The sequence below is a fragment of the Stigmatopora argus genome, chromosome 3, assembly GCF_051989625.1.
Source record: "Stigmatopora argus isolate UIUO_Sarg chromosome 3, RoL_Sarg_1.0, whole genome shotgun sequence".
NCBI lineage: Eukaryota > Metazoa > Chordata > Actinopteri > Syngnathiformes > Syngnathidae > Stigmatopora > Stigmatopora argus.
Window position 1 is genome coordinate 10,075,901 of NC_135389.1, and position 24,568 is coordinate 10,100,468.

Genomic DNA, 24,568 nt, shown 5'->3' on the forward strand with positions numbered 1-24,568 from the left:
GGTATTGAATAGCAAATGTGATTGGTCGACGCCCATCACGAAGAGGAAGAAAACAAGGTGGAAAAGATAAAGCCGGAAGTTAACTTTTGTGGTGATAGAGCAACTTTTCTTAATAACTTTCCGAAACCAAACCTGTTGGATCTGTCAAGACTGAGTGGGTGACTTTTTTTTTTAATAGTTGCATTATTTTTGCCCTACTTTTGCTGGAAACGAGCTGAGATGGTCTCCACTATCGCGAACGTTGACGTGAAGCAGGTGAGAAATCCTAAATAGAAAACAACAACAACAACAAAAACAAACACGCGACCAAACTGCATTTGAAAAATAAGTATTTATTTTCTCTTGATATATTTGAATTAAGCAGAATTCTATTATCATGCTTGCGAATACAAGAAATCGGTGTGGATTTGATTCCCCCTTTCAGATGTTATATTGTCGATAAATTATGCAAATCCACTTCAGACGTGCTATTTTTCATCATTGCAAATTAATTAAAAAAAAACCTGATCTTCTAAATGTATTTTGTAGAAATGTTTGCTCTCGATTTGCCCTTTAAAGCTACTATATCTGATTTTTATCTTTTGCACCTCTTCTCCTCACGAGGATTGTGGGGCTGGTGGAGCCTCTCTATAGAGGTTCGCCAGCCAATCACAGTGCACAAAAAGACAAACAACCTTTCACACAATCTCACAAAATTCATATTAGTTCTGTAAAAGAAGTCCTTCAAAATGTTGACACATTTTTGAAAGGAAAACCAGAAATATCACACATCACAAATTCCAAACTGTAAATTTCTTTTTTTTTGCTTTGAAATCAAACAAAGGTTAATTAAATATCAAAAAAATGGTATTGTTGATGTTTTTAGAAAGATTCTAGCCAAGCGCTGGTCATCGCCATCTCATGCTCGGCGGTATTGGAGGACACTGACGAAGGTGATGGCCAAAAATTGGGTGCGGCCCTTCCACTGCTGGAGGTAGGTGCAACCAGAAGGAAGAAAGGTTTGTTTTTTTTAAATAAAGATTAGCAAGATTTATATTTCTGCTCTTTTAAAATGATTATTTAGGCTCTGCAGACTGTGAATCGCCATCTCGTGGCGGCGAATTCTGCCGAGTCGCTGCTTTTTGATGTGCTTCTGGTAACCACGGACGAGCGTCAGCAGCAGAGTGCTCGCATTGTTAGCAGCACTAAACATCACGGTACGCCCTGAGCATTCACTTGATCCAAATGAATCCACTCTTTGTGCTATTAAAATGGCACAAATTTCCATAATTTATTCCATCATTCAAGCAACCTACCACCTGGACAACCTCATTTAAAAATACAGTATATTACAGTATTTTATTTACTTTGACTTCCTCGCTTAATTTAATCGACATGACCTGTAACGGTAAAAAACAAAAAATGGTTAAAAAATAGTTCTAAATTTTTTTCCTGGTATTCAAACAAGGGTGTGCAGACTTTTTAAAGTCACTTTGAAATTTCCAGTGAAATTATAATGGGCATAAATCAGGATTGTTTTTATTTTTATTTTTCATGAACTAATACGTTTATTGTTGTTCAATCTTTCAAAAATGTGATTTAAAATGAATGTAAAAAATAAATACATTTGTTGAGTTCCAAAAAATACAAATATAAACTGATGATGATTCAATTACTGTTTTGGTCAGTAACATGTCAGAAAATCGACTGATCATGGTAAAAGTACAAGTCGTATTTTAAGTGATTACTTTCATGTTTCTGGAGGACCAGCGGAATTGGAAAATGTTTACCGTTGAGAGACTAAAATTCCAAGGTTTAAGCAGTGATGTTAATTTTGTCTCTAAACGATTAATGATCTATCAAAGTAGTCGTTGGATAAACTAGCTGTTCTCTGTTGAATAACTAATAATTCAAATTAATATGCCCCTTCTTATTAGTTGTCATCTTTTGTGTTTTGTATTTGATGTTGCAGGCCTAGAAGTGAGCCGCTTCTGTTTTTCGGGAAGGGAGGATTTTGTGGAGAGTTTACTCGAAAATCAAGTTCAGCTCTTCCTGACCGCGGAACCGCAGGAAGCGGCGCAGGCTTCGCAAAAAGGTGCGTAAACCTACCAGTGACTTCAGAAACACGGGAAAGAAACAATGCAATCAAATGTATATTTCTAAAATGGAGGAAAACGGTTGACCTTTCTCACAACAGTGTACAGTCAGTGAAACGTGCAGCAGTGTCTTGAAAGTTGTGTTTTTGTGCCACCTTCCGAATTACGACATGCACTCAAATCAGTAATGAAATCCTCCAAAATGATAATATCTTGTGGTAAATATAGATTTCATTGTTTTTGGTTTGCTAAAAAAACATTCGAAAAGTTGACTGGTATTTGTAACCAAATTTTAAAGTCAATGCTTCAAAAATATTCCTATAGATTTAGTTCAGTACCTCCCCTAAAACACAAAATTTAAAACTCATATCTGATTTTTGTTCTCTCACTGACTCATTTTATATCAAATTTGATAAATTTTCTAAAAATTACAACCAAGCCGAAATGTTTATAAAATTATATTTGCCCTAAACACAAAGATAATTCCCAAAAATCCGATTACAGAAAAAATCAGCAACATTAATCATATCTGATCAATTGTTTTGTTGACCGTACACTTTTATTCCAAGATGTACATTTGTACATTTTCTAGGAATTTTAGAAGCTTGCAAAATACATGAAAAAGTTCTTGATCCCTATTGTTTTTGCAGGTATTCTGTCAGCGCTGTTGGGCCAACAAAGCTGGTCGAGCCCGTCCGAGCAGCTTCGTGTATTGTTTTGCGACAATGACGTCATCACAACAACACCAGCCAACCTCAAGCCAGCCACTCAGGTAGCAATAACAAGAGCAGGGGTGACCAACTCCGGTCCCAGAGGGCCCCTATCCAGTCTGTTTTACAAAGGTTTCTGCCCACACAATCTTGATACATGCGCAAATTCTTCCAAGAAAAGTTGAAGTTATGGATTTTGAATGTGCTGTCTGATAGATCTGTAAAAACAGCTTCAAGAGCAGGTTAAGAAAGAGTGAGATCAATTTAATAGGAAATAGGTTTATTACCAGACTGCAGGATGGGGAGAGAGCTCAAACAGCTGTGAACCGCTCACAGTCTGTTGTCCTTGCAACTCTCTCCGAATGAACAGTGGGTCAGTCCTTATATAGGAAAACAGGGTATAGTATAGTTTCTATGACAACGACCAAACTTTGGGCAAATTCTGATTAATCAGTGTCAAGTATCCATGACAACGACCAAACTTTGGGCAAAGTCTGATTAATCAGTGGCAAGTCTCCATGACAACGACCAAACTTTGGGCAAAGTCTGATGAATCGCTGTCAAGTTTCTATGATTACGATGTTTCTATACTTACAAAAACTGATACAATATGAACAAGCAACTGCCAAGCATCTTTGTCATCTTATCTTACAATCTTATCTTACACTGTCATAGGCTGTACATTGTGCAATATAATGATTAAATACATACATTTTATAAGGGTACATATTTGTAAAAGTGGGTGATCCGGCAGATGAGAGGTTAGCGCGTCGGCCTCACAGTTCTGGAGTCCTGGGTTCAAATCCAGATTGGTCCACCTGTGTGGAGTTTGCATGTTCTCCCTGGGCTTGCGTGGGTTTTCTCCGGGTACACCGGTTTCCTCCCACATTCCAAAAACATGCATGGTATGCTGGTTGGACACTCTAAACTGCCCCTAGGTATGAGTGTGAGCGTGCGATTGGATGGCTGCCAATTTAGCGTGTCCCCAGCCTCGTGCTCGAAGTCAGCTCGGATAGGCTCCAGCACCCCCCCCCCCGCGACCCTAGTGAGGATAAAGGGGTTCAGATAATGAATGAATATTTTTATAAGTACATAAAACTGTCTTTGTAACAGGCTAACCTGCTAACGTTGCCCCATGTTTGAACAAATCCTAACAGCGTTTCTGGACCCAGTTGGGCGCAATGCGGGAACGTTTCGGTGTCCTGGACAGTCCCGTGAGCATTTTAGTGATGACAGCGCACGGCGGACGCCAAAAATTAGGCGACACATTGGTGACGCTTCGCTCCCATGGCGTGAATGCCGACGAAGCCTACTCCCTGGCCGGGGCCCCTCAGGGGCCGGTCTTGGACTTGCTGCGGCCTCATTTCCTGCTTGGTGACGATGACCTGAAGTGATGACGTCTATGGCGATGTCGCTCATTATCTTTGCTGCATTTCCACAATTTTTATGGCTCATGGCTGCTTGCGTTTGATTTTAATCAATGATCTGTACCTGTTTTGAGGCCAATATGAATGTTAGTCTTGATTTAAGAGAGTTTTGTCCTTGTTATTGTCGCTGCGATGTAACAAAATCCTAAGCATTTGTATTGCTTTATCATTTCTTTTGTGAGTGTTTGTGTATGTACACACACTTGGTCAAAATTTTTGTTACTCTTATTCAACTGAATCAATAATATATAAAGCGAAATACAATTTTAATAGAATACATATAAAACCATTAAAATTCCAATGAGTGCGGCCATTGTGTATTTTACTCAGGGAATTTCATCTTTTATTTTCTAACTCCCATTGCGATGGAAGGATCACTTCCCTCCCCTTCTAGTTGAACTGAATTTCACATCTATTGCTCTCCCTTTGTTCAATAAGAAAAAAACAGTGTTAAGTATGTGTTCTGTCATGTTTTGTTGGGGTTTTGATGTTTGGAGTTTTTCCCCTGTGTGACCTGTCCTTGTGATTGACCATTGAGTTAATCTGTTGTTTCTCCTGCTCACTGCCTCTCATGTCACCCAGATGGTTCTAATTGTCTTGTTAACCCATGTTTGTCTATTCAAACCCAGTGTATTTGTGTGTTCTTGACAGATTATCTGGCGATCATGCCTGTTCAGTCCTGTACCTGGTCTACATTCACGTCCTGTGCCCTCATTGCCCCTGTGTTTTCCATTTAGGTTTGGTTCATTTGTCTTCGTTGTTAATTTGTCACTTTCCCCTGTTTTTGTAATTAAGGCTTTGTTGTTTTTGTGAATAGGTCTTAGTTATTAAAGTTACATCAGTTGACCATGACTTTCCTGCATTTGGGTTCAACAATGCTCTCCATAGAGTGGATAGAGCAAACTATTCCACAAAGGACCGCAGTTGGTGGAGGTTTTTTATTCCAACCCATAAAGAGGACACCTTTTCACCAATCTGGTGTCCTACAATTGCAATCATTGGATTGCAGTCAGGTGCTTCTTGATTTCTGCAGAAATCTTATTGTTTAAAGTGTCTTTGCTGGATGGTTGCAACAAAAACCTGCGATCACAGCAGCCCTCGAGGACCGTTTTGCCCAACCTCTGGATTAGAAAATTGATCTCACAGTTGTGAGATCGAGGATTCGCTCCCAGGTCCGGATCTTGCTGTGTGGAGTTTGCATGTTCTCCCTGGACTTGTGTGGATTTTCTGCGGGTACTCCGATTTCTTCCCATATCCCAAAATTTGCAGTATGCATCTGGTTGAACACTCTAAATTGCCCCTAGGTATGAGGGTGAGCGTGAATGGTTGTCCGTCTCCTTGTGCCCAGCGATTGGCTGGCCACCAATTCAGGGTGTCCCCCGGCAGGTGCCCGAAGTCAGCTGGGATCAGCTGCAGCACCCCCACAACCCTTGTGAGCGCAAGTGGCACAGAAATTGAATGAATAAAAAAACAGGATCAAATTGATGCATGACTAGACTGTAAGGAGACTTTAGCGATAATATGTATGATAACCTTTGTTACAGTACTTTAAACATAAAAAGACTCAGAACTACATTATAAATAAGACTTATTTGGTAATATCACTTTAAAACTAGAAACAATCTTACAGTAGTACCCAAACAAATGGCCTGTGTTTTCCATTGCATTATGAAGTCAATAAAATAAATAAGATTAAAAGAGTAAAGTATAAAGCATGTGCCATTCCCTAGTTGTCGTGGGTTTGCACTGAAACGGGCGCATGCGCACTGCGAGTGTCTGCATGTGCGTGCATGAGCGCGGGTTTGCAAGTGGGTGGAAGGGCTGAAGGACAGCCGCAAATTACTACTCTTAAGAGGCTTTAATCGGCTAATTTGGCCTCCCTGGCATCGGTGGCCGGCGGCTGACTCGACAGATAACACCCGAGTTGAGCGCACTTTCCACCGGGCACTTTCAGCCCATGAAGCGTGAGTCTTCTGGAGCTTTTTTTTCACTCCCCGCAACTTCTCTCGGTCAAAATGTTCCTTTTGAACTACACCAGTGAGCCCACGAGGATATTTTGGGTGATTTTTTTCATCTAATAATAATCGGAGTACTTTCTCAACGGCATGGAGCTCAAGCACCACCCGCGCCGTCCTTCATGAGAGCCCCCGGGGACGCAGCAGAGGGGCCTCCGCCGCCGCGGTGGTGGAGGCGGCGAGGATGGAGATGACGGGCAACGCCACTCCCGTGGGCTCTCCTCCCCTTGCGGCTGGGCACAACGTGGCGGCGCTGCTGCTGGGCGTGCTGCTCATCGTGGTGATCATCGCTGGGAACGCGCTTGTGTGCATCAGCGTGCTGACCGAGAAAGCCCTCAAGACCACCACCAACTACTTCATCGTGAGCTTGGCGGTGGCCGACCTGCTGCTTGCAGTGCTCGTGCTGCCGCTTTTTGTCTATTCCGAGGTGATGACTTCTATCAATTGTAACTTTTACCAATTCCTTCCACTGTTATTTAACCAAACAACTGAACTATTATTTGTCTAACACAACCCATTTATTTCTGAACCGCTTTTATCTTCCCGGATTCGAACCCAAGACCCCAGAACTGCGAGGCCGACACGCTAACCACATTCACCGGACCACCCCAACCCATAACTTTCTCCTTCATTTTGTTTCTAGACCATGTAAACATTCATTCTCTGAACCTCTTATCTTCACAAGGGTCACGGGGTGCTGGAGTCTCTCCCAGCTGACATCAGGCACCAGGCAGGGGACACTCTTAATTAGTGGCCAGCCAATCGCAGGGCACGAGGACGAAAACAACCATTCACGCTCACACTCATACCTACGGGCAATTTAGAGTGTTCATCCAGCCTATCCTGCATGTTTTTGGGATGTGGGAGGAAACCGGAGTACCCGGAGAAAAACCACGCAGGCCCGGGGAGAACAGGCAGACTCCACAGAGGAGGACTGACCTGGATTCAAACTCAGGACCCCAGAACTGTGAGGCAGACGCACTAACCACTCAGTCGCCGGGCCGCTATCATGGAAACAAATGTTTACAAATGCAAGCAAAACTTTGCCAGATTGTTTAATCCATTGTAATTATCATTTTTTTCAAATCAGGAATTTCTATTTCAGCTAATTCCATAAAAGAACAATTAAAGATTCAAGCCTTCAATAGCCATATAATACTGTACCTCCCTGTGACCTGAATTGAAGGAAATCGCATGGTTATTTTGCCAAATTTAGAAGTAAAATTTTACTTATACTTTACTGTGCAACATAAAATTGTTTTTTTTCCTATTGTCGTGGCACCAATACACTTCTGTTTAGTACAGCTGACCTTTACTCAAAAGACTCAAACAAAATGGTGCACAGATTGTTGATTGTTGTACATTTCCTGTAAAAGCTAGTTTTTTTAATGTTATGTATTGGCGAACAGTGTCTTGCGTGCTCCCTACTGACCGTGTGTATGTGTGTGTTCCAGTTCCAGGGAGGCATGTGGACACTGGGCACCGGTGTGTGTGATGCCCTGATGAGCATGGACGTCATGCTGTGCACAGCCTCAATCTTCAACCTGTGTGCCATCAGCGTCGACAGGTATGTGGAAGTGACCTCAATTAAAACTTTCCAATGACTTTTGGGCAGAAACTTGAGCTATGAGCACTAGATTTTGCGGGTGTTTGTGGCTGGTCAATTTGTCTCTCCTTAGTTTAAAGGGAAGTTGAAAGCTGTCAGTTAATTATACACCAAAAACTTAACTGCAGTTGTACAAGTGGCTTACCAAAAAACACAGAATGAAAGCCAGAAAAAGAGCAAAACAGAGAAAATTCCTTTTCAGTCTAAGCATGAAAACTATTGAGGATAAGCCCCAGTTAAACACAACACCCGGTTTAACTCCAATCCTGGATTAATAAACACCACACTCAAATAAAATAAGGAATTCATTTTTTTTCTGTTCTGAGTATTGATGGAGTCAGATATATCCAGGGATTCGATAAGAATTGGAATTCAAATGACATCACAAGAGTTGCAGGGGTGCCGGAGCGTATCACAGCCAACTATGACCACACAATAGCTAATATGTACACCCTGAATTGGATGGCAGCCAATCCCAGGGCTCAAAGAAACGTACAACCAATTACAGTCAATTCACAGTCATACCTAGTGACAATTTTGAGTGATCACTCAGTCATCTGCATGCATGTTTTTGGTACGTGGGAGGAAACAGGAGTACCCAGAGAAAAAGCACGAAGGCACGGGTTGTCAAGGAACCCACCAGCGATTGAACCCTAGATCTCTGAATATTGAGGCGAACGTGCTAACCACTTGCTCACCGTGCTGCATATCAAATAAATGTTCATTCATTCATTTTCAAGACCACCTATCAGGGTCACAGGGGGTGTTGCAGCCTATCCCAGCTGACTTTCGGGTGAAAGGCAGACTACACCCTGGACTGGTTGCTAGTCAGTCATAGGGCACAATAAACAAACGTAAACAACTTTAAAGACATAAATGTGTACCTAATGTACAACAAACCTGTCCATTGTCACTTGCTTCCTCCTTTAGGGCACTATTATATATATTATGACATTGTCAATAAAAATCCTTGCAGCAGTGTTTTATAACTTTTGTGGCGCTAGGAGAGAAGCGAAGTGTTTTGGTCAACAATAGAAAGCATTTATTTTCTGAGCGAATACAGAACTGACATTCTGTATTATTATTTATCCAATTCCATCAGGACTCTTACAAAGCAAACCAGCTGCACTTAAATGAATTTGCAAAGCAGACCGTTTGCTGGTAGCGGTGGGGTGGGGCGGCAAATATGCCCCAGCCCGCCCCCAAAACATTCGGATGTTTTTCCTGTAAAAACATAGCGAGCGCGAAATGAGATTACAGCCATGTTGAGGGATGGCGCTCGGCCTGGGGACCTAAAAAAGCGCCTCCAATCTTAACCACTTATGCCAGAAAATGTGATTATGGCGCAGACGGACAGTGGCCAAGCAGATGATAAATACCAATAGGACAGATGAGCATCATTGGGGGAGTTTGAGGGACTAAGGCACATGTGTCAAAGTGGCGGCCCTGGGGCCAAATCTGGCCCGCTGCATCATTTTGTGTGGCCCGGGAAAGTAAATCATGAGTGCCGACTTTCTGTTTTAGGATCAAATTAAAATGAAGAGTATAGATGTATATAAAATTTTCTGATTTTCCCCTTTTAAATCAATAATTGTATTTTTTAATCATTTTTTTCTGTTTTTAGTTCAAAAATCATTTTGTAAAATCTAAAAATATATTAAAAAAGCTAAAATAAACATTGTTTTAGATCTATAAAAAACTGAATATTCAGGGATTTTAATCCAGTTCTTTTAATCCATTTATAAAAAAAAATCTAAATAATATATCTAAAATGGTCTTGGTTCTTGTTTGATTTTTACTGTAATTTGTCATCCATTCTAATAAAAAAAAGGTTAGCTGAACACTTATTCGTCAATATTTGTTTGTCTATATGGCCCCATGATTGGGTGGCAACCAGTCCTTCATTTGTCTAAATGTAGTTAAAAAAACAAAACAAAAAACAGAGGCGTCGTTATCTAATGACTTCACCTGTAATTTGGACTAATTAACCCTAATCCAGGCGGAGCACCAACTGAACGGCTAACGCGCCGGCCTCATAGTTCTGGGGTCGAGGGTTCAATCCCAGGTTGATCCTCACTGTGCAGTGTTTGCATGTTCTCCCCAGTCTTGTGTGGGTTTTCTCTGGGTACACCGGTTTCCTCCCGCATCCCCAAAACATGCAGGGTAGGCTGGTTGAACACTCTAAATTGCCCCTAGGCATGAGTGTGAGCGCAGGACTCAGGTGCAGAGAAGCCCAGGCTTGTCTCTTGCTAGCGTCTCTATTATGAATTTTAAAATAACGCTTCGATCCTGTGTCAGTCAGAAGTCATGAAAAAAATCTGAAGTTTTGCAATTTCAAAATCAGGTTGTCGCAAATCACGATTTAGCTTTAAATAAGATAAATCTTTCAGCATGCCTGTCGACAATACAGACCGGACGCTGGCTGTACGTGGACCAAATGGCCTTTATCAGGGTGGTCCGGTACCACATACGCCCAGAGCGCCCTCTGCAGCAATATGGCAAATTAAAAAAGAAAACAGAATTGAACAGGAAACATTTCCATTTTACCCTCTGGCCAAAACATTTATAAAATGACAGATTTCAAGATGGAGTAATGTATCTGATCCATTACTTGATAAACATGGCGATGGGGGGCAGAGGACTCTTTCACTACCATTGACAGCGATAAAGGTCCAATACACATTACCTGGGAAGCCTGATAGCAAATAATCGCTCATTCCAACCCGTGACCGGACGTTTCGTCGAAAGACGTTTGGTCCCCGGACGTTTGGTAGAACGGACGTTTGGTAGAACGGACGTTTGGTCCACCGGACGTTTGGTCCACTGGACGTTTGGTAGAACGGACGTTTGGTCGCCGGGTTCGCTTGCTGTCAAATTATGACAGAGAGTTTACTGTTGATATTTTGATATTAGATATTTAGATATTAAACTCTCTCTCTCTCTCATGATTATAATTTTGAGAGCTGGTTTCAGCAGTAACAACCCGGCGACCAAACGGCCGTTCTACCAACCGTCCGTTCTACCAAACGTCCGGTCTACCAAACGTCTGGTCGACCAAACGTCCGGTCGACCAAAAGTCCGGGGACCAAACGTCTTTCGACGAAACGTCCGAGTACCATTTCAACCCCATTGTCGAGGATAGACATCTCTGAATTGCAGCCATATAGTTCATTGCTTGTCAAAAACAATTCTAACTCAAAAACACAATGTCATTTATTGTAGTGCACCACACTGAGTACTTTTTGGGGGGAAAAAGGAGGGTGCGAAAAGAGTATTAAACATTTTAAAATAATTGCGGAAAAAAATGTTATCTGGGTCAGTATGTTCTCTGATAATAAGTTTGTTCTCACACACATTGACAAAAAAGAGAGAACATGACATGAAGTATCTTAATTTATCTGCATTTTTTGGCATAATAAACTCAGAGATAGCTTGCCTTCACTCGGGCGATTAAAGAAACTCAAAAACTGACTATGGTGAAGCCTAAGAACAGTGATTACAATGGTGTGCTGGTCTGCAGGTTCATCGCGGTCCTCATCCCGCTCAACTACAACCGCAAGCACGTGGACTTGCGGCAGACTGTCTTGTTGTTGGCCACGTGGGTGCTGGCCCTGGCGGTGGCCTCTCCTGTCATGCTAGGCATCAACAACGTGGCGGGCCGCCATCCTGGCGAGTGCAAGCTGGAGAACGCCGACTATGTGCTCTACTCCTCCGTGTGCTCCTTCTTCATCCCGTGTCCCATCATGCTGCTGCTCTACTGTGGAATGTTCCGCGGGCTGCGGCGCTGGGAGGAGGCGCGCAAGGCCAGGCTTCGCAGGAGCATCCAGGCTTGCCGCAAGCTCCACGAGGCCAATGCCGCCTCCCTGCCTGCCGGCTTGCCGCCGCTTTTGCCGCCCGTTATAGAGAGAGAGCCGGCGGAAGAACCGGACCCGACCGGGACCGCCGCGTTCCCGCCCCCGAGCCGGGTGCCGACAGTGAGCTTCGCCGAGATGAAGTTCAAACCGGAGCCAAGGCGGAGAAGCCGAGCTAAGATCAACACCCGAGAGAGGAAGGCCATGAAAGTGCTACCTGTGGTTGTAGGTGAGGACGAATAATATACTATGACATTTTAGTAGATTGTTTTTTGGGATCGCCCTGCGATTGGCTGGCCACCTCGTGCCCGTAGTTAATTGAAATAATCCCCTTGTGAGGGTATTTATTAAAGTTAATAATACGGTTGTGCAATATAGTGTACATAAATGATTAAATACATATATTTTATAAGTACATATTTGTCAAAGTGGGCAATCCGACAGATGAGAGATGAGATAAACTATGAATAAGTAATAAATAAATAAATAAATAAGTAGTCAACATGATGAGTAACTACAAATCTAGTTGATATGACCTTAATACTACTGATAGGCTCCAGCCCCCCCCCCCCCCCCCCCCCCGCGAACCTAGTGAGGATAAAGCGGTTCAGAACATGAGAGATGAGATAAACTATGACTAAGTAATAAATCAATAAATAAGTACTCAACATGATAAGCAACTACAAATCTAGTTGATATTACCTCAATACTACTTAATACTGTAGTAGTTTCCACTCTGCTTATAAAAATATCACTTTTATTATCATAGGCTCCAGCACCCCCTGACCCGTGTGAGGGTAAGTCATATGGAAAACGAATGAATATTCTCTCTCACTGTTCTGTGTAAATGTCATGGACATGAAATGCAAGGCAGAAACTAAACCGTCAATTTTCCACACTCAGTGTTAATGACAGAAAAGGTTTAGTGCCTGCGTATAGAAGCTACTGAATGTCATCCCTCCATCTTTGTGGCACAGACGCCTCACCTCCACCTGCGATGAGTGTTCAAGCCATCAATGTGCGCCCGTGAATAGTCGTCATCGTCGGCGCTAATGCATAGAAGTGCTGTAGCACGAAAAGGCTAATCCTACAGGCCTTTAATCCCCAAAGCCAATTATCAAGTAAATGCTTCTCAAATGCCAGGCCCTATGTAAAATATGTAATGGAAATTTCAAGAACTCACCTGACACAGAAGGTATGAAATGTTGGAAATCAAGGTTTCCCCCAGACGTCATACGGAACCTTAAAGTGGTCCCGGGAAACCACTTTAATTCTAGTTTCTGTTAATTGACCTGTTCAATTATCACCGTGAGAGGAAGTCTATCATGAAATCAAGATAACCGATTCGGGGTGTCCCCTGCCTAGTCAGCTGGGATAGGCTCCAGCACCCCCTGCGACCCTTGTGAGGATAAAGCGTGTCAGAAAATTAATGAATAAATTCAATTTTTTAATTGCATGAAAAATTGAGTTTTTTTGCAGAACAGCAGACATTAACGTTCACTTCATTGGGGAAAGAAAGCCTTTGTGAAACGCCATTTTTTTACTCACCTGTTTTCATTTTTGTCCCTTAGGTGTGTTCTTGTTGTGCTGGACGCCATTCTTCGTGCTGCACATTGTGCGCGCTCGCTGCCAGGCGTGCGAGATACCGCCCGCCGTCATGAGTGTGGCGACGTGGCTCGGTTACGTCAACAGCGCGCTCAATCCCATCATTTACACCGTCTTTAACACGGAGTTCCGACGCTTTTTCAAAAACTTTCTGCGACAGTGCTGTACCTTCCGTTGCCACGCCGCATCAGCGGGTTAGGATTTTTTTTTTTTAATAAGATGGAATATTCTTCCACTTTCTAGCTTCTAGCGCTTCCTGTCTGGAATTCCTACTTTGCAAGTTTTGATGCAAACAAGCTGGAGTTGAAGGAAAAAAGTGAAACAATGGAGATGTGCGCCTTTTCATTTTGTAATTTTAATTCTCTTCACAATAAAAGCAATCATCGCAAATCCGCATTTGTCTTTCTTCCTGTTCATCTAAAAAACAATGTATAATGTTTCTGATGATAAAAATAAAACGGAAGTCAAGACATCAGTAAGAAAATGACAAAAATGAAATCAATCTGTAGAAGACCAATATTTAATATTTTAAATCCTGATATCGCATTAGACATTAAAGAAACATTTGGGGGGGGGGGGGGGGGGGGAATATGTCAAACGCAGCTCTCAATGGTTGACTCAAGATTTTCCCATCATGACAAATTTAGAAACAAAAGAAGAATATGCACTAGAGAAGCCTTTGAACAATGGAAAGAACTGATAGATGAAAATATGGATGTGTAGTATTTAAAATATATGTGTGTGTTTTAAATTATTGCTCAAATATATTAAGATTTTTTTAAAGCAATTGGGTTTTAACAGACCTTTTCCACTAAGCTTTTAATATCCTAAACACTGAACGTGAATCAACTGATGTAAGGGAGAAAAAGTCACTCTGGTATTAAACAAAATACAAAATGGATTTAATAATAATCATATTATAATAGTGAAAATTCATTCTGTGAAGAATTACATAAAAATAAATATTCTTTGGTTTAATCAGTAGACATCTTGACATCAATGGAGAATTCAAGTCGAAGGGGGTGTCCTTTTTATTTAATTTTGTCCATGCCAACAGATGCCATTGGCTCATCCTCTGGGATAACCCCGCCTCCTCCTGATTGACAGCAGGCATTTTGATGCTCCCTCCAGTCCTGTGCAGCAACACAACTTTTGATTTTATCATATTAATTTCCCTCGCTGTTACATCAAAGTGCAGAGCAAGTACAGAAGGTCACACACAGACATATTTTTACATGGTTAGATTTAATTTCACTAATTTGGACATGCCCTCCTCTACTGATTACCAATTAATTGATAAAAATATATCTTGGAATATATTTTTTAACTATTGGGAATTTTATTAACATTTTACACCACACCAGCACTTACAAGTGTACATCTTTATCTTTGAATTATTCAATTTAAAGGAGGGTGGTTTTTATTTGATCAGAAACTAAGAACAAGCATATGTTGAAGTAACAATAGTGAAATGGAAAACAACAGAATATATGGGCAATTGTTACCATAACAGTTTTCAAATAGGTATAGTTAAAAAAAACAGCATAGTGGTCAGGGAAAAACAAAAGAGGTACCAGTCACACTTGAGTGTTTGTTGCATTCTCAGCCAAACTATGAAAAAGTGTGATTTATAGTCCAGAAAATACAGTACATATGAACTTCACTCACCTTCCTCTGACAGAAGGTTGAGCAGTAGTTGACTTTCCGACAACCCGTACATTCGCTCTGGGCCAAGCGGCCACAATTCTCGCACATCTGCAAGACAACAAATTTTGACACATTGGATGATGATGTCTAATTAGATCTCAAATAATCACAAAAACACGCATTGATAATGGATGCATGGTGCTTTAGTATAAACATAGGAAACACAGAAATACAAGATCACTCTGGATAATTCTGGATGAGTTGCTGAGCAACGGGGACATTTAAAAATAATTTTAAAAAATGAAAAAAACCTACATTAAGGATAACCTCTGTTATGTCCGTGCTGCGTTTGGTTTGAGAATCATCTGATGTCTGGAATGTAATCTGGTTCTGGAAGGACTGACTGACAACACACTGAACAGAAAAAAAGCACAGCCAATGAGGTCTTTGTACTCAAGGTAGAAGGTTCTGTAATCCCTCGAATATGACGGCTTCACTGCATCGCAGATTTCTGCAGATTTTTTAAAAAGTTGATAAAAATGTAAAATCCACGCTGAAACTCGCAAGAGGAAGCCACTCCCCTGTCTTCTGCTTGCTACTAGGAAAAAGGCGGAAGACGGAGAACTCAGCACTGAAAAAAAAAATATATTTTTTTTTAAAGTTCATAAAAATGTGAAAATCCACGCTGAAACTCATAACCAGAAGCCAATCTTGCTACTAGGACTCACCACTGAAGTAATTTATTCATTTTTTATAGAGGTGACCCTACTTCGCCGTTTTTCGATTATAAAGGCCATGCCTGGTCCACATTAACCGCAATATTCGAGGGATTACAGTATATTTATTATACTTGTATAATGACAATAAAAGCATTCAATTCAGTTCAATTCAATTCAATACACTATGATAATCGTGTCAAATTTGAGCATTTATTCTTCCATGCGGGCCATGTTGAGAGTGATTCTTTTCACGTTGTGAATGGTTATCTTTAGTGTGTGTGCTTTAATGCGTGTGATTGCCCTGTGGGTGGTTATTATCCTGTTTTAGGGTGTGTTGATGCTACATGCTTACTTCCTTGTGTACTTTATTCTCCCTCTTGGCCTGTTCAATCAGGACTTTGAGATTCTGCACATTGCTCATGAGGGTATTGGCCATCTCCTCCAGGTACACCCAGGTGTTCTTTGGGCTCTCACTCAAGAGCGGGGGCCCCATTGCCATGGTGGCCCCGGCCACTGGCCCCACTATTGGCCTCATCTCCAGCGTACTCATCAGTGAGGCTGAGGGGGATGTCACTGCCATCTTAGCCTGGGGAGACAGTGCCAATGCCGGTAAGGCTGTCAACACTGGGAAGACAGAAAGAGAGAAATCTTAAGACATATCCGAGGTCTACACGTAAACTTTACCCTCAAGTTGTTATGAAATTTTGAGGAACTTCCGCTCATCATCAACAAGGTTGTCAGGCTCTGAACTCTACTTATCTTACTTACTTAATGGAATATTTTCCTTTACTTTGATTTATGACTGATATAAAAAAGGTGCTAATAACATTTGATATTCAGCCTAAATGTTCAAATACTAGAAACAAAACACCCCTCCCCCTAGTCAACTCATAGGACCAGACCACGAAACTCGGCACTCATGTACAAAAACAACCTTTTAAAAATAGTTCTTTTTTCAAACTAGATAAGAAGGTTAAGAACACATTCCCATTTACAACACTGATCTGGGAGTAATTTATGATTCAGTGTCGTGCCAAAGGAAACTTTGATACTTGCCTGTGCAGAGATTTCAACCGTTGACCCTTCAATCACTGAAAAATCAGCTTTTTACTTAGTCCCCAGTCTACGCACATTTCCAGCAATTATCCTCATGCATGTCATGTCTTTAGAAAAGAATCTCTGACTTAACTACTAGACTACTTTCTCAATTTTACAATTTGATGGAGATATAGCGTGAATTGGGCCAGAGTGGATCCAGGTTCAAGTGTCAGCCTCCAAGCTGGCTGACCTACCTTCTGGCAACTGTACCCTTCTTGGCATCAAACACACTGACCTGACCAGATGTCCAGCATTAAATCATCCATTAAATCAATACCCTCCCTCAGACATTCCTGGCAGGAAAAACAACCCTAAAAATTCAAGCAATGTACTAATACATTCTCCAAGTCAGCTCCAACATTTTACGCATAAAGACCTACATTTTCTTTTAAAAGGATGGTGTGAAAGGGCTTTTTCAAGCAAAATATCAGTACCGGGAACACAGAAAAGCAATGCTTTGGTGGTGTATTAACACAATTTTTGCACAAAGATTCTACTCAAAGATTTGCTAGACCGAGTCAATTCCTTGAACCCTGAACCACAAAATGACTAGAGAATTGTTTGTAGTTTGTTAAAAGTCAAAACCCAATTCTGCTTCTGAACTTGTGGTATTCGCCGATATCTTTCATATAGGTTAGGTTTCATATGGGTCGTCCACTTTGCAATGTGATGAGATGACATCTCATTATTCAAGTGGCGTTCAGCAAGGGGACACGTGTCCATGACTGGTGCCTCCCGAGATCTCATTACAATGAGACTGTAACCTATCAGGACGAGGCGTCTTCTAAAGGAATGATGTTCTGTACGCAGTACCCTATAGAAGTGCTCCACTGCAGGAGAACATCCATTTGTCTAGCTATACATTTTCTTCCAATTACCCACGTCTAGGTCATTGGGCCGTGAGTTCAAGTACAATTCCTAGATTTCCTGTCCCCTATCCATTCCATACAAACTCCAGTTGCACATAGGCAAGATGGAGCCATTTTTAATTCTGAGTCTGCAACCACACACAGTACAGTTTCACCCTTAGTGTAATGGTGTCGTAGCGGAGAAAGCATGTTCTCCCCGGGCTTGAGTGGGGTTTCTCCGGGTTTCCTCTCACATCCCATGTTAGGCTGGCTGAAAACTCTAAATCTGCCCCCTAGGCATGAGTCTGAGCTTGAATTGTTGTCCGTCTCCTTCTGCCCTGCGATTGGCCGGCCACCGATTCAGGGTGTCCCCTGCCTGGTGCCCGTAGTTAGCTGGGATAGGCTCCAGCACCCCCAGCGACCCTTGTGAGGATAAGCACTTCAGAAAATGAATGAAAGCATATTCAATCTTCAATGTGACTGATGCTGTTATTGTACTGTATTGTATTTAATTGAATTGTAATTGTAGCAGCCTGATGGAGTAGTGGTTCACTTGTTTGACTTCAGCGCGGGCTCGATTCCCGCTGGTGGCGGTATGATTGCGAGTGCGAATGGTCGTTTGTCTCTCTGTGTGCCCTACGGCTGACTGGCAACCAGTCTAGGGTGTAATCTGCCTTTTGGTCTAAGTCAGCTGGGACAGGTTCCGGCAACCCTTACCAGGATGCGCGGTACGGAAGATGAATAAATTATAATTTTGGTGAATCGGTAAAAAAATGCAGTACAATATATGATAGATGGATTGTATCTAGAGGTACTTGTCTCACAAATGGCATTCATAATCATTATACTCTACCTGTTGTGTCCGCGTACACCTCGCTCTGTGCGGAGGGATCTGAGATAATGGTGGCGGCGTCGCCAGTGGGCGAGCGTTCGAATGTCAACGTGCCTGACGGGGTGATCTGACCAACGGGTGACACTGTAACTGCGGGAGAATCATGAGAACACCATTTTTGTATGATTGCATGTGACCGCACTGGGAGAGAGTGGACATTGGGGATTGAACTCACATGTGGTTCCTGGGGTCAATGTGATGTTTTTGCTGGCCTGAGTTTCTTTTTTGATGGTAACGGGCGATGGATCTGTGTCTTTACGCCTCCTCTTGTATGGGACAAAGAGACGTACTGGTCCGTTCTAAAGACGATAACAAGTTGATTCAAACTTGAGTCAAACAGTCACAATATTAGGTACACACAAACAATCCAACAAGAGTCAAAAGATTTATAGTAAAAGTAAGTGAAAAATACCATTGTGATATTTTCTTCTTCCATGGAGTCTCCATCCTTGCAATAGAAACACAATAAATATCATATGTGCATGATTGAGAATATCAGGTAGCAGAATAAATAATATACAGGGAATGAATTGCCAGGAAGGGCAATTGGAACAAATCACGTTTTTTTCATTCATTTTCTGAAGTGCTTATCCTCACAAGGGTCACAGGGGGTGTTGGAGCCTATTCCAGGTTACTTCAGGCACCAGGCGGGGGACATCCTGAATTGCTGGCCAGCCAATTGCAGGGCCCGAGGGGGCATACAACCATTTACGGTCGCAGTCATACAAAGGGGCAATTTAGAGTGTTCAACCAGCCTACCATGCATGTTTTTGGAATGTGGGAGGAAACCGGAGTACCCAGAGAAAAACCACGCAAGCCAGTGGAGAACATGCAAACTCCACATAGAAGGACTCACCTGGGATCAAACCCAAGACCCCAGATCTGTGAGGCCCACGCGCTAACCACTCATCCGTAAGACTGCCCCGCCCCATAAATCATCATGTGAAATTTGAGTGAATATAATGATACTTCAGCGGCTCACCAAGATCATGCTGTCAGAGCAGGCTGCACATGTGCACGAGGCAGCGTGAGGGTTCAGGATGCGATCCTGTACGTAGTCATGAGCCGTCCAAGAATTAGACCACACAGTCCCAGTCTTGTGATTACTCATTAATGTAAGTGGTTAGACAGTAGAAATGTTTGGACCTGTATGAGGCAGAGCAGAGGCCTTCCTGCATATCGAATGCTCCTCTTCCAGTCTTTGCTGCTGGCACGACCCGCCAGTCCCTCAAACTCTGTGGGTGTCAACCACTGTTGATTGTGTTTGATGCAGCGACCTTTACCACCTGAACACAACAAACAACATTTGGTTAGCTAAACTACACGAGGTCATGTGGATACAGCAAATCATGACATAGTGGGTACAAATGTATAAAATGGACCACCATGATGCTACAGATCCAAAGAATTCCCATAACCTATAGCACACAGTTGCATACAAAAATTGTTAAAAATGTTGAGTCTTCACTCAACGCTGTGTTGTTTACCTACAGGTTTGTATATCATTGCCACAATTTTGAATCGCATACCTCCATTTTGGGATAATACAAGTTTGTGGGTCATGTGATCACCTGAACCAAGGCGGCTCTTGAAAAGGATGCCACTGGAGTTCCGGCATCGCACCGGAAGCTCACTGTTGTAAACAGATGGATCCCAGTTGTACTTTGAGTTGCGGTCTTTGTCCTGTGGAGGAGTCAGAAGGTTGGGTGGAGTCACCAGTCCTGGACAATAAAACACCCTGACTTAGTGAGGCACATATATTATTTTAAAAGGAAACACAGATAATTACAAAACTACACATGCACACCCAAAAACTAAACGACACCTGTTGAGATGGTAGCGTTGGACTTGAGTCTGTCTTCTACAATATCGGACTCAGCGTGGACAACCATCAGTGTTGTCTTCGGGCTACCCAGACCTTCACCAAGCTCAAGATTGCTCCTTCCACTCTATCACACGCAAACTTCTATTGAAATACACATATGTACCCTATTTTTCGGACTATAAGTCGCACCTGAGTATACATTGCACAAAAAGTTGCACCCAGAGACTTTTTATGCTTTAAAAGTGGTGAAATGACTAAAAAGCGCACACATTTTCATGTATTTTTACTTTTAAATTCTCAATATGGCTATCAAGGAATAACATTTCAAAATATGAATTGTTTATGGCTCTCTCTGTCAAAAGTTTTCCAACCACTGTGTTAGACTAACCGTTTTTCAGCCTAAAAAAATAACATAACAAAGTGTCTGTGGTCAGACAGAAAAAAACACAACAGTCGCACTTGAGTATTACTAGTCTTATCCAAATGAAAAAACTGCAATTCATTGTCCAGAAAATGGACAGTGTACATGTATGTAGTGTTTACAGTTTACACAATGGTATTCAAAATAATAACAGTCCAATATGACTAACCAGATTCATCCACATTTTCAGTATTTTTTATTGCTACATGTCAAATAGGTTTACCAGTGGGTGCAGTATATTCTCAGATAAGCAACAAGCCCTAGCTTTCCTGATACACACTCTCAAGCCTGAGCAATTTTTTGAAAGGAGTGAGTTCAGAGATAGCTGTGTGTATGGCCAATCCATGAAAAAAAATCAGTTTCTTCAAAAATTCTAGTAGGCACAAATAGGATTAGACAAAACATGAAAGCTGAAAACCTTCCCAGGAGTGGCTGTCTTACATAAATGACCAGAACCACAGTCACAAGTTTTTCAGGATGACACAAATTACATCTAAAGAAAAACAGGCCTCTATTCAACAAAGAGAAGGAACCAAGGCAAAAGGGTGGTCAAGAAACGTTTGTATGTTTACCAGGATTTTGAGGGGAAAAACATCTGTAAGCTTTCCAAGAAGCTTCAACAACTTGCAATATGTCTCATCACAGAAATGTAAATCTAAAGAAAGCCTGAACTCAATTATTCTTTTTTTTAACTTCTATCCATAATCAATACGGTCCCTATTTTAAACATTCAAATTGCAAAAGTATTCAAACAAATATCATACCTGTCAACTTTGGCCAATTGCTCCCCGTATTAATGATTGCAATTCCCCTTATTAAGCGATAAAAAAATAAACGTACAAATGCAACGCGGCACATATTTACTCACAGAGGGCGCACGTAAAAGTCTAAAATGTTCACCAAATTTTCTGATGCGCTATATTTATATAGTGAAAAGGCAGACAGGTGAAAGGGGAATGCTCATACGCATATCATGCTTAAAGCATGACATTACAATTAGCAGTCGACGATGATGTTTTCATCTGCTACCCGTAACCGAGACAATCCAGATCAGAGCCGAAATGGGTAAAACGAGATCGGTTTTACAAAAACGTACTTAACATAAATCCCGTACAAAAGTTGTTATACGGGGTACACAATTTGAAATGATCAAAAACCGTATAAGTTGACAGGCATGAAATACGTATGGTATTCGAAAATTGAACAAATATGGAACTGTATGTATTTGTGTGTAAGTGCGTGTGTGATGCTGCACCAAAACGTGTTCTGGAAGGGTTTCCACTCCGTCCACCGGGCTGGTGAAAACACTGTCGTCTGTAGCCTGAACGTCTTCCACCGCTACTGTGGACACTTCTATACAAGGACATAATAAAATCACAAAAAGTGTACTTTAAAAGTTAAATACACCTCACAACACAATGACATTTGTGGTTTGGATATCACACGAACATTATTTCATGATGTAGACTAAAAACAAAGGAATGGTACCATTAAATAGTTTGCATCAGAGAAGTTAAATCTAATTATATTTATCCTCCTGACTACCAGTAGTTCAAATTTGTCCTCTGTAGAGGACATTTGTAAACCTAAATATTTCCCACCCAGTGCATCTAATCGCATTAATTCCTTTTTTTTTTGCAGTATTTCAATTCCTTATCATAGATTGGGGAATTTCAAAATAAACGTGATTGGACAACATTTTTTTCAGGATTATAATAAAAATGTAATTACAGGTAAGTAGTAATTCAGTGTGGAAATGGTTCAGTCAAGCAGCCTTTTTATTTATCGTATTTGTTTAACCATTACAGACAAAGCATGAGGCTAATTTACTCTAGATGGCAATGAACTCTTGATCTAATTAGTAAATGACTGGGTTTCTTTACGAGACCCTGTGACGCTAGAGCAAGAAGATTTGTTATGTTCTAAAGACCAAATCAGTGAACATCGGTTAGTTATCTAATATTACAGGGAACAACACAGGCATTCTTGTTTTTGGCAAATCTTAAATGAATTACATTGACTATTATTAGCGTGAATCGTGCATTCCATCTCTTTTTATTAAACCCAATTGATATCTTCAAAGTAAAAGTGATTGAGTAAGAACATTCAGTTATAAAACTTATAACTTTCCAATTGTATTTCGCAAGTTCTGATTAGATTGTCTCCAGATATATCCTGTTTCCTCTCTGATCCCAAATGCATGCATATTAGATTGAGTGATCACTCCAAAATGTAAGTCTAAAAATGAGTGTGTTGGATGAGTGCTTGTACAGCTCTGCAATTGGCTAGCAAACTGTTCAGTTTGCCCGTAATTAAACAATAGCGCCTTGCACCCCCAAAACCCTTGTAAGGATAGGGGGTGTGGATAATGATTGAAACATAAAAGTTGTTTGAGGTCATTCCAGTATTGGTGGACATAATGGCTTTATTCCGGTTTTCTGCTGTAATTCCGGTTTCACTGCCAATGTAATCAACTGATGTCCAAACAATTTAGACACTATTCAAATTGGATCTATCGCAGTCATTCATTAATTTTCTGAACTGGCTATTCTCACAAGGATCGCGGGGGGTGCTGGAGCCTATCCCCCCAATCCAGTCTGTTTTCCCTCTTCTACCACACCATTAAATGATCAACGCATCAACAAGCTGTCCAGAAGTTTGATAACGATCCTGGTTATTTGATTGAGGTATAAGTTGATGGACATGAAAAACAGACGGGATGGGGGCCTTCAAGGACCAGAGTTGAGCACCCCAGCCTACCCTGCATGTTTTGGTATGTGGGAGAAAAATAGAGGACCCAGAGAAAACCCACAAAAGCCCAGGGAGAACATGCAAACTCCACACTGGCATCGAACCCTCAATCCCAGAACTGTGAGGCTGGCATGCTAACCACTCGGGTCACCAATACTTATAGGTAAATTATATTTTAAAAACCAGATTCTAATCCTCTCTTTAAAAAATGTAATTGCAGCTGCTTACTGATGCCTATAGATAAATATAACAATATACTTACTAAAGGTAGTTTCAATAGTATTTATAAATCACCGAAAAAGTAAAGGGTGTCTATAGAAATACTTCCACTGACAAATAACTAACTTAAAATGACAACGAGGTCATTGTAATTCATTCAAATAAAAACTAAATTAATTCGTTTTATTTTGTGTTACAATACTACAACGTGGAAGAGTTATGCAGAAAGTGGTTCAACTTTTTTTTATTTTTTAGCGCCGCAACTATTGCTGTGACGTTGCGGAATTTGCGGCCTGCTTCCTCGCTCGGAACTGGGCGACTTGCCTGAGAAAGCCGACTCGGCCTCGTCGGCGTTCGGCATCACTTCGGCTCCCATGTCGATGTTTACCGGGGCCGCTATCACAGACATCGTGGAGACTTCGGCCTCCGACTCGGTATCCGAGCCCGCCCGCTGGGGCGGTTCATCCAGCCCGAGCGCCTTCGTGGCTGACTCCGTTTCGTCCATTCCTCCGGCGAACGGCACGACGAGAGCCGAATGCCACCGAAGAGCCACGGGGAACGCCGAGGAAGCACACCGTCACAATGTGGCCGATATTGCCTTTTCTACGCAGGTAAAATGAACGAAAATGCACAGTTGTGCGAAACAAAACAATGTTGCTCGACGGGAAAGGCCTCCACGCTGCTTGTTTGTCTACAAGTCTACGAAACAATGACTCGCCGGAAATAGCCGAGCGGACACGAGTTCAACCGAATCGAGTGCTTCTTTACACGAATGACGACGTCATGACACGCCGGAAATAGCCGAGCGCACACGAGTGCAACCGAATTGAGTGCTTCTTTACACGAATGACTCGGTCAT

At 41.7% G+C, this 24,568-nt stretch overlaps 3 protein-coding genes across 4 annotated transcripts; 2 read left to right on the forward strand and 1 right to left on the reverse strand.

The window, feature by feature from the left end:
* Positions 1 to 5: 5 nt before the first annotated feature.
* Positions 6 to 5,064, forward strand: LOC144071109 (cytosolic 5'-nucleotidase 1A). Its single transcript, XM_077595940.1, has 6 exons — positions 6 to 255; positions 866 to 973; positions 1,064 to 1,196; positions 1,952 to 2,074; positions 2,726 to 2,847; positions 3,943 to 5,064. The coding sequence occupies exons 1-6, from the start codon at positions 220 to 222 to the stop codon at positions 4,177 to 4,179; spliced, it is 759 nt and encodes a 252-aa protein (XP_077452066.1). The 5' UTR covers positions 6 to 219; the 3' UTR covers positions 4,180 to 5,064.
* A 926-nt stretch (positions 5,065 to 5,990) lies between these two features.
* Positions 5,991 to 13,679, forward strand: LOC144071108 (D(4) dopamine receptor-like). The gene is made up of 4 exons (XM_077595939.1): positions 5,991 to 6,654; positions 7,682 to 7,794; positions 11,354 to 11,913; positions 13,256 to 13,679. The coding sequence occupies exons 1-4, from the start codon at positions 6,412 to 6,414 to the stop codon at positions 13,486 to 13,488; spliced, it is 1,149 nt and encodes a 382-aa protein (XP_077452065.1). The 5' UTR covers positions 5,991 to 6,411; the 3' UTR covers positions 13,489 to 13,679.
* Positions 13,626 to 24,463, reverse strand: deaf1 (DEAF1 transcription factor). Of its 2 annotated transcripts, XM_077595934.1 has the most exons (13): positions 24,034 to 24,463; positions 21,995 to 22,092; positions 20,319 to 20,442; positions 20,065 to 20,214; positions 19,640 to 19,779; positions 19,476 to 19,541; positions 18,906 to 18,941; positions 18,669 to 18,792; positions 18,455 to 18,583; positions 16,008 to 16,279; positions 15,252 to 15,350; positions 14,958 to 15,044; positions 13,626 to 14,422 (listed from the first exon to the last, which is right to left on the reverse strand). In XM_077595934.1, the coding sequence occupies exons 1-13, from the start codon at positions 24,212 to 24,214 to the stop codon at positions 14,321 to 14,323; spliced, it is 1,608 nt and encodes a 535-aa protein (XP_077452060.1). In that variant the 5' UTR covers positions 24,215 to 24,463; the 3' UTR covers positions 13,626 to 14,320. The 2 variants fall into 2 exon arrangements, with proteins under 2 accessions (XP_077452060.1, XP_077452061.1); XM_077595935.1 differs by lacking the exon at positions 20,319 to 20,442 and having other exon boundaries at positions 20,065 to 20,176.
* Between the last annotated feature and the right edge of the window lie 105 nt (positions 24,464 to 24,568).

Coding starts and splice junctions, on each gene's coding strand:
- LOC144071108 (XM_077595939.1), top strand. CDS start 6,412: ATGGAGATGACGGGCAACGCCACTCCCGTGGGCTCTCCTCCCCTTGCG. Junction 6,655..7,681: donor CGCTTTTTGTCTATTCCGAG/GTGATGACTTCT, acceptor TGTGTGTTCCAG/TTCCAGGGAGGCATGTGGAC. Junction 7,795..11,353: donor TGTGCCATCAGCGTCGACAG/GTATGTGGAAGT, acceptor GCTGGTCTGCAG/GTTCATCGCGGTCCTCATCC.
- deaf1 (XM_077595934.1), bottom strand. CDS start 24,214: ATGGACGAAACGGAGTCAGCCACGAAGGCGCTCGGGCTGGATGAACCG. Junction 18,793..18,905: donor AAGAAGAAAATATCACAATG/GTATTTTTCACT, acceptor TATCGTCTTTAG/AACGGACCAGTACGTCTCTT. Junction 14,423..14,957: donor CAACCTTCTGTCAGAGGAAG/GTGAGTGAAGTT, acceptor GTTGCTGCACAG/GACTGGAGGGAGCATCAAAA.
- LOC144071109 (XM_077595940.1), top strand. CDS start 220: ATGGTCTCCACTATCGCGAACGTTGACGTGAAGCAG. Junction 974..1,063: donor CGGCCCTTCCACTGCTGGAG/GTAGGTGCAACC, acceptor ATGATTATTTAG/GCTCTGCAGACTGTGAATCG. Junction 1,197..1,951: donor TAGCAGCACTAAACATCACG/GTACGCCCTGAG, acceptor TTGATGTTGCAG/GCCTAGAAGTGAGCCGCTTC.